General features: G+C 38.7%; 1 protein-coding gene across 15 annotated transcripts in view; it reads left to right on the top strand.

Moving 5' to 3' along the window:
- The window catches only part of cacna1c (calcium channel, voltage-dependent, L type, alpha 1C subunit), a 152,720-nt gene that overhangs the window by 8,502 nt on the left and 132,143 nt on the right, over window positions 1-12,075 (top strand). For 2 of the 15 annotated variants that reach the window (XM_067392118.1, XM_067392120.1), the window contains exon 1: window positions 2,789-3,383. The exons of 12 other annotated variants lie outside the window; for them this stretch is intronic. In XM_067392118.1, coding sequence (XP_067248219.1) covers window positions 3,326-3,383 — 58 coding nt within the window. In that variant the 5' untranslated portion in view covers window positions 2,789-3,325. Of the gene's footprint in view, window positions 1-2,788; window positions 3,384-12,075 lie in introns of those variants that run through there. One more of the 15 variants, XM_067392126.1, reaches the window with a different exon arrangement.

Raw genomic sequence — 12,075 nt, forward strand, 5'->3', positions numbered from 1 at the left:
CTGTTATTGTTATTTAAAGGTGTACATTTTCCCCCTCGTGTTTTATTAATTGTACTTTTGAAAAATCACATGATTGTAAATATTTATTTTATCTCTATATTTTCCCCATAGTATCTAACACTTTTGACTTAAGTACTTTACACATCTGCATTTATTGAGTAAATGTAATTAGTTACTGTACTTAAGTATCTTTTTGGCTACTTGTTAGTTGTTCTATCAAAGATATTGGCAACTTTTACTCTCTACTTGACTACATTTTTGAACAAGTAAATGTATACTCCACTACATTTGTGATGAGTAACGCAATTACAAATTACATTTTTCATGGCAGCTAACTTTTTCTGCAGCAGTTCGTTTTTGATATAAAGAAGCAATATTGTCATCTAAGGGCATTGAAGGTACTATATCTTGTGCATTTTGCCTTTACTCACCCACAACCTGTCAACAAGGACACTTTACATGAATGTGAGTCCATTAGCAGGTAGTTGCTGACCACAGATGTTTTATTTATTAGATGAGGAAATGAGTGCAGCTGTTGATGAGGCTCAAACCAGCTCATACAGTAGACTTAACATTTTATTTATCCGCTATACTGACAAGACCGTTTTGAAGGATATTGGTTTACTTATGACCTTTTTGTGCACTTGATCTCAACTGAGACTTGAGAGTTTGTAGACGTTTAAAAGGTTGTTGTTTCAATCTTGATTTATAGCAACATTGAAGTGTTGTTTTATTTTGTTTTTAGAAAATACACTTGGTTTCTCAACTTACAAATCAATTGTGTCTTATTTTCACTGGCATGTCTCTCGGGACTAGTGCATCTCTGATCCTATATTCAGCATGAGTAAAATAAGTGTTAAAATCAGATACTTTAAGACTTTCACTCAAATCGTATTGGAATTGGTTACTTGTAACTTGTAGTGGAGTCATTTTCAATGTAAGTTATCAGTACTTTTACTCAAGTATGGTTTTCAGGTTCTGAATAAACGCATCATGTCTCACTGCAAATAATGCATTTGTACAACTACACTAGTATGCCAGCCAACACAACATAAACAAAAACATTACATAAACATTAAGGTTACATCAGGGAAAACCTATAAACTGAATGGTACTACTGTGCCCTTGAGCAAAACACCAGGGTTGCTTCAGGGTGACTGTCAAACTAGTCTTTCCCATGGTCTTTCCCAAGTCAGTTTACCATCTAGACAATTTACCCAACAACACTTTACTCTTAAGCCACTAGGGGGCATCACTACACAATGACTCGTAATTTAACATCGTTCTCGGCAGGATTTTGAACCTTTTCTAGAGAACACATCAGCCCGTGTGCAGTTTTGTAATGTTGTTAAAAATAATCTTGAATTTATGTACACGTGTATGTTTCAGCTGATAAAACTTGCCAGCGAGACTTTATCAATTACCAACCATTTACCTTAGGGCTAAAACCTTTCTGTTTTGTACACTTAATTCTCATTACATGGAGACAAATGGGATAAGAATCAGTACAGAAAGGAAGTGGATGTGTCGACTCAGTTATGTTTAGTTAATTAGTAAATTAATATAATTATAGTGTCAGTACAAGGATCATGTAGCCTGTTGCTGTAGAGCACGACCTGTTGTATATCATGTTCAGTGTGCAGACAGACATGATTAGTCTTGTCATTTGAAATGTTGGGAGGACATTTGCAATCTTTGAAGCGGCGAATTAACCAGTTTCCTTTTTGTACCATTGCCCGTGATTCTTTAGATCCCTGGATTCCCAGAAGCTCTTGATTACAGGGTGGCACTTGTCAACATTTCCTCTGTGCTTTGTATAAACATACCAAAGTTAATCAATTATTTGAGGATGCTGAAGGGAAATCATTGACCTCTGTCTTGAACTTTTGTTCAAAGCCAAATTCAATCAAAGAACTTGGCCGTAGATTGAACGTCCGTGAACTTGAGAGCCTTCCTTCATCCAGGGGAACATCTAAAAAACCTGCAGTTCTGAGTGTGTTGTCTTCCCTCTACATGCATTATGATTCTTCTGACTGATTGAATATTCAAAATCTGCAATTCTGATGCACAGAGAGTGAGCGCGAGAGAGAAAGGATAATCTGGGGCCAGGGGTGTCTCTTGGGACATGTGAAGTTTTCTCATGGCTGGAGGGAGGGACCAGGGAAGGGCCTGCTAAATTCGTACTAGGCCGTTTGCTGATGAAAGATTCTCAGTCATCTTGCAGAAATTCCCAGGCCCCCATCGTCCCCTTTATCAGAGCCCGCCAGTCCTCAGGAAGCAGCTTGTCCTGCCATGTGAAGATCAGGTCGGTTAAAGCTCAGCTGTAGGGAAAAATCAGTCCGACACCTGCTGCTGGGGAACTCCACATTCACCCATTCAAGTGGCATCCCAGCAGCCAGCAGGAAGTGGATAATGTCTAAACATGGTGCATGGAGCCGTGACGGTGAGCCTATTTACACCAGATTCGTTGTGGTACAAATCACCTTCTCAGATGATTCTGGACTGTAAAAGAGATTGAATCGCTTCACTGTGTTAGAGCTGATTTGACTCGATTTTCCCAAGTTTGCTTTCTCCCTCAAGAGATACAGCCCGTGTGGAAAAGCGTGGAGGATTTATTCTCCTTTCTAGCGCAGTCACATCTGGAAGCAGTCAGGGAGTCTACAGGGGAGGGGGTTTGGTCGTCAGATCATTGCAGAGAGGCTGGTGGTGTGCGCTCTCTCTCCGCAGGGCCACAGACTGACTACTCCCCTTTCTCTCCAATATGGACTGGACGCGGCCGATTCTGCACTCTATTTCCTAACGAGGCGCGACGCAAACTACGCCTGTGTTGTGGAACATCTCAGATGGAGTCGATCATATGCGAAGATTGAAGCCCGTGAGATCTGGAATATACACACCTTTTACCTTTTGCTGCGCTTTCTGAAACGGTCTCTGAAACTACGCCCGCTTTTCCTGCGCTTCTTCTGGCTGTTGCAGCATCCTTTTCGAACCGTTTCCGAGCGAATCGCGCCGATTTGATTATCGATTATCAGCAAGCGGCGCTGGTATCATGTTTCTTAGGTAGGGCCCGGATGTTCCAAAGATGCACTGGTTCGTTTTCTTAGGTGGTTCCTGCGAATATCCTTTCCTGATCTTTAGCTCCATAATGGGGATCAGGTAATATTAACTAAGCCGCAAGAGAAGGAATATCTTACGCTTTGCGTTTTTCATTTTTTTCTCCCCCCTTTTTCTTTCATTTCTTTCCCTTGGGTTGTTTTTTCCTACCCCCTTCTTTTTTTTTACAACCTTTTCTTCATTCACCTTCGGATAAAGCTGGACCACATATATGGTAAATGAAAGCAAAAACATGTACATACCGGAGGACACCCTTGAAAACCATCAAGGTAATTTCTCTATTTGTCTTCCCTCTGTTTGAAAACTATGTGTGTGTGCCATATGGATGTGTTTGGGGGGTGTATGATGAGTGTGTTGGCATTATCATGGGCATGACGCGGGGGTGTACCCAAACCTTTCCATTTTCAAACACACTATGCGCACTGAAATCGCTTTTGGAGGACGATCAACAAATGACATGAAATATAACCGCTCATGCCCAACTGATATTCTATTATTATTTTGGAGGGAAATGCGTATATGTAGTTGATGAACTTGTTGGTTGGCTCGTTCGGCGGCTTATGGACACGCCACGGCTTGATCATGTATCCTGTGGTCACAGACGCGCACACAGATGTCAATCGATTATCCTGTCAGCTGCTTCAGACTTCAAATGCCCTTTTAAATATTTTGTGTGGCCAGACTGCATTGATCACAGCTCAAATGAACTCGGGGTGGTGTCATCGGCGCATCAGTTCACAGTGATTATTCTGTTCAGAGCATCTCAAATGGTGAAAAGAAGCACTATCAGTCATGCCCCCTCATTCTCGTGTGCATCTGTTGAATTTCCCTTCTTGTGAGACAGCTGGTGTGGCGCAGCAGTCTCCACAGGTTGCGTGCTTCTAACGCTTGCGAAAAGCGCGGAGCCTCAAGTCTTTTCCCTTTACAAGATCCCCCTCCATCCAGGGCCTCCAGCCGTCGCCTGTTGGCGCCGTGGCAACGGAGCTGCCGACCCATAGCAACAGCGAGGCTCGCGATAAGCCAGCTCCCCGCGCGCGCACCTGCCGCACCTGAGTGAACAAACGCATCCGAGCAAAACCTGTAAATTGCGGTCAATAATGTAGCTCCGCCCCTTCAGGCCCACTGCACATCTGTCATGCAAAAAGCTAGTTGATTATGACAACTGAAATAATGATGTTTCTTTAGCGCTGTCTGTGAGGGACAGTTTTCATAGCCAGTTGAATAAACTGACATAAACACTTTGCTGGTATTAAAATAGAAACAGGGTGACAATGATGAGAAAAGGCTCTTGAATCTAATTTTAGATGCTTTGTTTTTGTCAGCTTTGACAGTAAACGTTTATCTTTGATCAGCATGTCTTTTTGTTCTATTTAGATTTGTATCTTACAAATTTCCTCTTGATGTTGAAATATCACAACACACTATGCTATAAAAAGTGGTAACCTGCAGTTACAGTAAAGAGCTATTTCTACTTGATCTTACCCTTAAATTTACTTTTGTTGGTTTAACCTAATATATTTAGTTTGATTCAGTAACATTTTTTTTTTAAATGTTAAGTAGCATTTTTTATGCTATCACTTGTCAGTTTCTTAAATGCGCACTCAGTAATTGTTTGCTAATTAGAAAAGTTTTGTCCCTAATGACAAACAAAGCATTTGAGAATGATATATTCTCACATAAGATATCAGTCTTTTTAGACCAAACTGTTTAATTCTGGGTGAAGCCGTTCACCTCCTTATGGGCACTGTCATGTTGCGATTGCATGACCAGCTGTGTCGTCCAGTAGATTATTACTAATAATAATTATTAAAATATTATCTTTATTTTATAAAGTGCTTTCAGACACTTCACTAAGCATAAATATGTAACAGCCACTGTAGAGAGCGAAAAAAAAGTACAAAAGCGCAGCCATCTACTTAACTACCAACAATGTGAAAAAAATCATTAAGATTAAATCCAAGGTTGTAAGAATAAGAATGTTTTATTAATGTTTTTAGTATGAGACAGGGGGGAAAAAACTTTGAACAAAACTGAAAGATAAACAAATAGCTTTGTAAACAACTTCATGCATCCAGACCGACAGGTGTCAGTGTAAAGTCCAAATCCACTGGTGCTATTGGGACAAATAAATGCCTGTTAAACCTGAACAAAAAACTTACTGTTTGCACCTAACTAAATGAGTTACCTAGCCTTTAGTAGACTGCACATTTGTGACCTAACAGAGCAGGATCTCCATGGTGGCCTGTAGCACAGCAGATGTTCATGTTTGTGTTATGTTGTCGTCTACTGCTGTTGAAAAGGACTGACTTTCAGGTAAACACAGCCTCGGTCAATCACAGGTCTGGGACAGAGCGACGTATAACAGCCAAACATAAACCTCTTCTGCTGTACAAACACTCAAACAACAGGAAAATGGAAAGCATGTTTTGTGCACTATGATACACCGTCACTTTCTGGAATGTTAAATATGACTCATGAAGTGCTTGAATGTTTGTGTCAGAACAAGCAGTTACTGAGACACACACGCATACACGTTTTTCTAAGATTTTTTATTCTGCAGTTGAGGCAAAAATGCTGAATTAATGCAATCATTACTGATGCCACTGAGTTTTCAATATGATGTTACACCAGACATTTATGAGGCTTTTATAAAACATTGTTACAGTGTAGCATGAGGAGACATTTACAAAATGGCTCTAAAGGTTTTGTTAGTGCTTAGTATGTGCATTCCTTTCTCTATGTGTCTCTTGAAGGTTGTTGGTTCCCTTGATGCTCATTGATTGAGGTTTTCACTGGTAATGAGGGTGGCATTATCTGGCTTCTTTCCTACTTCGGCTTTGTGCCAGGTTCATTTGACAGGTAATTCATGTCATTAGCTAAATGAATATGTTTATGATAGATTTCAAAATGTCTGACGAGCCTCTAGGACGCCATCTCGGATGACTCTCTGTCTGACGAGCGATCTGTCCCGGACTTTTCCTTCTTCCTCAGAGCAGTGCAGAATAATCGAGCATTTCTTGCTTCTGTGCATGTCACCAAAGTCCCACTCAAGTGTACACAGGTTGTTAGATTCCTGGAATACGTTTGCTAATGTTGTTTGTCCAAAGTTTTGTTTAATGTTTACTTAACAAATATTTAAGGCCGCCAAACTTGCATCAACGTAAATCCTTCATGAGCACGGTGAAGCTAAGAAAGTTTGTTTATTGCCGTGGCTGCAACTAAGAGCATCTGTTGTCACACAGAGATCGTCTCCAGTTTCTTGCCTTCCTCAGTTGACTTTGTGTATTCTGAAACGTAAGGACAAAGATGTGAATCTTTACAGAATCAATTGATTTTGGTTCCTCTCTAGATATAAAGACTTAGCCACTTTAGCCTTTTATATATAATCACTATTTAATCATTCACTTTTGACGTGTTGAAATATGCCAAAGTGTCTTAGGATGCTAAATTAATGAGGCTGCATTGCCTGCGAGACTTCTCAATCTGCAGAGCAGTTGGTGCTGGTCACTGTGGGATTGTGGGACACATTAGGTGTCGTAACAGAACAATCACAGGAGTGCGTTTGGTCTCAGCAACACTCAGGACTGTCTGTGAAAACATGCATGTAGAGCACAAATCATCTGTTCTCGCTTCTGCTTTACATCAGTGCTTGGGTTTCTAGCCAGTGTGCTTTCATATATGTTTACTGTATTTAAATTGATTGTGGCATGTTACTTTAATATGTTGGTAATCACATGCTGAACACTAAGTAGTCATTTAGCAGAAGCTTTTATCCAAAGTGACTCACAGTACACTTGTTGCTTAGGCAATCCCCCTGGAGCAAGGTTAAGTGCACTATGGTGATACTGCACGGTTTGCTCTTAATACACCCTATATTACGGAAAATACTTTTACTAATGAGTAAAATATAGTTGAGTTGCTGGATTTTTAAAATGGTTTTAATGCTTTTTAATGTTGGTATTTCTGTAAACGGTGAGCATTTTTACGAAGAATATATGACTAGTTCTTGTCTGTGAAAGAGTAGCTATGATGCTAGGGTTGGTGGCTGGCAATATGCTGTTGTTTGGTCACAATGAAGTTATTTTTACCATGTTACTAGGGTGTAGGTGGTTGCTTAGTAAAATATTGCAATAATATTTTACAATGTTACTATTTTTATTCTAATTTTGATCAAATAAATGCATAATTTTGATGAGCATAAGAGACTTTTTTTTTTCCCCCCCAAAAAAACAAACATTAAAGGCCTGTTCACACCAAGAATGATAACTATAAAAAGATAACGATAAAGATATAGTTCTAAAAATCATTCTAAATATAAAACACTGTCCACACAACAGCTATAATGATATAGAGAAAATATATCGTTGGGATCACTTTCAGAACTATTTTTTTCCAGCTGTTGAACGATAAAGCACAGACAGCCAAACAGAATCCATTAATTTAAGAGCTGGCGCATTTAAAATGGCAGACAACTTTGCGGAAAAGTTCATCTCCGAGGTCCGGAAAAAGCCACCACTGTTTGCCAAGTTAACCCCCCTTTTCAAGGATACTTTAAAGAAAATGGTTATATGGCAAACAACTGGTCATACCTTCAGAATAAATGGTGAGAAGAAAACAGTGTAACATGAATTTACCTCAGGTATCCAGCCCTAGTTTCGACAACATTGTCTTGCTTCCTTTGAAGTTGCAGTGAACAAGACTAGGCGTTGTTTTTATTCTACTATATTGACTTTGTCAGCTAAATTCGCTGTTAGATTAGATCGATTACACTAGCTATTCACTCGAAACATAGCATGCTGAGAACATCTGCTGGTTAAAGCCGTGTAAATGCAACAAGAACAGCAAAAACATGTTGTAAACACTTTGAAACTTCAGCGTGTGAGCTTAGAATAAACAGAATAAACTTAGAATAAACTGTTTTTTTTGCTCATCAGGTGAAAACCATAAATATAAACGCTTAAAAAAATAATAGCAGACTTCCTAAACAAGTTAGAGTTTTATGAGTTAGAGCTCATGTTTGTAGCACAAGTGATGTTGTAAAAGTTTCATGGCAAAGATCAATACTTCAAGTTAGACTCCCTACCCTTAGACATGTAGCCTACACACAAACATATGCATGGAAACACTCATGTTTGATGTGTGTACACTCCACCCAGCTCATAAAACTTGTGTGTATGTTTGGTCCTCTTCTCCCAGTGCCAGTGCTCAGTGTCAAATCCAGAGCAAGGAGAAGTAGATAAATGGAAGAATGACAGACTGCATGAATAAATGCGTATATGTTAATAAAGCAGAAAACAGCTGCTTGTGACACATTGGCACCGCAGGCACCTTCAGCATTATGGGAAATAACTAAAGCCCCCCGTTAGCAAGTGAGTCAGCAGCGGGTCACGACATGGGAGTCTAATAACCATCTCTCACTCCTCTGAACTGCAGTCCCCCTAGCAAAGACTATATGAGTGTGTGCGAACTCGGGGCAATCTGTGCGTGAAAAGGTCTGGACTGCGCTAAATGAGTTGCGACTGGTCGTAATTATCACTGTAACGTCAGTTCATCATCTTAATATTTCATTGGTAAAGGTTTCCATATGAGAAGCAGTGTTTCTGGGTGATTTTTGGAAATACACTTGGATTTCGCACACAGTCTTTAATCTTTAACTAGGTCTGCCACGTCCTTTGAGTTTGAAATGTTTGTCCAGTTCAAGTAAAAAGCTCTGTTATTGACTGTGCACTGCGTCATACTGTATTATTAACACATGGATAATTTGCACTTGTTTATTGGTGAACAGCTCCTTGTTTAAATGTTTTACTACATTAAGTATAAAATGCATCATACAGTCAAAAGTTTAGATTTTTATGGGCTATACAAAAATTTAGGAAACTAGATTTTTACATTTTGTGGGAAAAAAGTGAGTCATGCTTATCCATGACATATTGTAACTGGTTGCCAGTATCTTGCTAATGTGTTTGTGTGGTTTCCAGGGTGTGTTGAGTGCTTTCTAGGTGTTTTCTTAATAGCCACCCCCCAAATGTGACCAGATATCCTAATAAAATCATGACAGTCCATGTTTTACAAGCTACATTGCATAGACAGCATTACAAGACTAGGGCTGGCACTAACAATTATTTGAGTAATAGAGTAATCGGTCGATTATTTTGACGGTTAATCGAGTAATCAGGTAATTTTTTAATCAGGTAAGTCCAACAATAGCCTTTAAAATGACAAAATACATGTAATAACAATGTGGCAATAATAATTGGTTCAAATAAAGTATATAGATGGAGTTTGAGATGCGCTCCATGCATGTAAATGGCAACATTGCAACATGAAACGCTATGAAACACAAAGCATGTTAGAGATTTTATGGCCTGGCTTCACAGTCAGAACTTGGATTAAGCCAGGAGTAGGCCTTAGTTAAATTAGGACATTCAAGTAGCTTTTTAAATGTACCTTAGAAAAAACATTACTGGTGTGCATCTTGAGAAAAAACAATTGCACTGACGTATTTTAAGATATTTTTTGCCGGGTAATCGACATGGGTAAATTGCAATTGATGTTTTTTTCAAACCGAGTACTCAATTTTATTTGAGGAATCTTGACAGCCCTAGTCAAGATGTCGTTTGTCTGGATAATTAATATTAGCTTTCGTTTGATTGCTTTAAATAAATATTTTAAACTGACATTGCTGTGATTCATGCTTTTTTTTTCTCATAAGAAACCAGAGGCAGTGTGATATGTGCCTAGAGTAACAAGAGTAGATGGGTTACGTAGTTATTTGACCTCTTAACAGCTGTATTACATAAAGACTGTTCTACAGCAGTAGTACATAAAAACTACATCTGTTGTTTCTTCTTTAATTGAGGGGTAAACTGACAACATCCGACGTGCCCCTGGATAATGATGGAACTAAGGGCATATTAAAAAATTTAAAAGGAAAAAAAAATGATACTACCTTAAGTGTTGTAGGAAGTCACACTAGATTTTGACCCCGCAAAATGTCTAGGGACACTGCAGCGGTTGCAAAATGACTTCACATTCTGTGCGTCTGTGCATCTGTGCATTCTGGTGCGTCTTTTTAAAAACATAATACAACACAGGCACATGTGCAGATAGACCCCAATGGTGCTCAAGCACCTTCCCTTTTGGCCTCTGACTAGATAAATGCCCTTTTTGTAAGACATTTTTTTAAAATACATATTTTAGTTTTTCTATAAATTTTGGCCATGGCATCAATTCTCTATCAATTCTCAGCCTGTGCCCCACAATGTATTCTTAATAATTCTGTGAGACCACACAAAACCCTCCCACTCTCCAACATCCCTTAATTGTCACAGGCACCACAGCGCTCGTGAGCAGCATCCACGTCTCACAGACCTGTTGGTGACAGCCAGGTAATGATCATGTTTGCCCTAAACTTCGACACTGTTTGTCACTGCTGTGAAATGTAACCACTATTAAAACATCTCAATACAGTCAGCCTAACTTAGACAATAGCCCACAATTAAGCTTAACAAGTAAGCTAGTCTGGCGTTGACATAAAATAGCATTGTGCAATATCAAAATGAATAAAAATACCCCTAAAATTAAAGATATGAATTGTCCTTGTATGAGTTATTGTAATTTCTGTTTATAACATATAATTAAACAATATCAAATGAGCAAGTGTGCTGTTTTATCAAATATCAGCATGATTGCAAAATGTGATATTCATTTTATACAACGGTTCAATAAAAAATAAGTTGATTATATGAATTGACAATTTTTAGACACGTTTTCAATTTTGACAGTTTTTTCTGTTTTGCCAATGAAAATAGTTCCAAACAAAGCAGAAAACGTTTGTCTCTCAGCAAACCACAGCAGCATTTCGTTTCGATTCGCCATTTTTAAACAAATCGGGTGAGTCAATGATTCAATGATCCATTCATAAAGTCAGTAGACACTTGCTTCATGTAGCTAAGTAACCGCAGTGTAAATGGATTTTGATAAATGGTAAGATGGATTTTGTTAGTACTGATTTCATTTAATTGGTATAACAGATATATGCAGTGGTCTCCAATATGGTGCCCACATGGAGTCTGTGAGTTGCCCACTAAGCACATTCTATAAATAGCCCCAACTTGCAAATAGAGGTCCACTGTTCAGGGCTAAGGCGAAAAAAGGCAACATTTTTTTCATGCCGGGCCGGCTAAAATTGGTTAAAGGTCGCACTGGTGCTTCAAAATTGCCCAACTCTCTTTGATTATGCACTGTCATTTGTGTTGCGTATGATGGCAAATGCTCCAGAAGCTAAACAAAACTGTGCTACCTGTTTGAACCGCGCAGTGCGGACCATTTATCAGCTCGGCCCAATAAACCGCGAGCCCAGAGCAGGTATGTTTACATGCGGACCGATCTCGATCACGTGACCATTATTAAAAAGAACTCCAGTGAGAAACGTTTTAATACTGAGCAGAATTCTCTATTTCTATCTCTCTGTGATTTTTAAACTAGTTTAAAGCCAGATGAAACAGCGCTGACATTCTCAACAACACTAACACAGGAAAAAGGAGAAACATTCTGCCATGAACAAACTAGTTAGAAGGCTTTTTACTCCACCCACCATGGATTAAATGTGGTATATTATTATTGATTGTTATTATGTTAATATAGTCATGTATAAATGTATTAAATGTGTTACAGGAGACGAGTAACAGAATATAATTGCAGTATTTTTTGTTATGAAGCTATGGCAGTTTTTTTGCATTTATATTATATTAAATGTGTTTAGGCTACTGTTTTTCATTAAAAAAAAATACCATAGTTTTATAGAAAACATAGTTATTCAGCAAATATAAAGTAGAATCAATCTGTCGAGTCCCAAGTCAGTCACAATGTCAGAAAATTTAAATGAGGTTTTTACACTTCAGATACTGTTACTTTTGTTCATTTAAATAAATTTACATGTGCATCCCAACTTAAATTCAG

The sequence above is a fragment of the Chanodichthys erythropterus genome, chromosome 8, assembly GCF_024489055.1.
Source record: "Chanodichthys erythropterus isolate Z2021 chromosome 8, ASM2448905v1, whole genome shotgun sequence".
In the NCBI taxonomy this organism is placed as follows: domain Eukaryota; kingdom Metazoa; phylum Chordata; class Actinopteri; order Cypriniformes; family Xenocyprididae; genus Chanodichthys; species Chanodichthys erythropterus.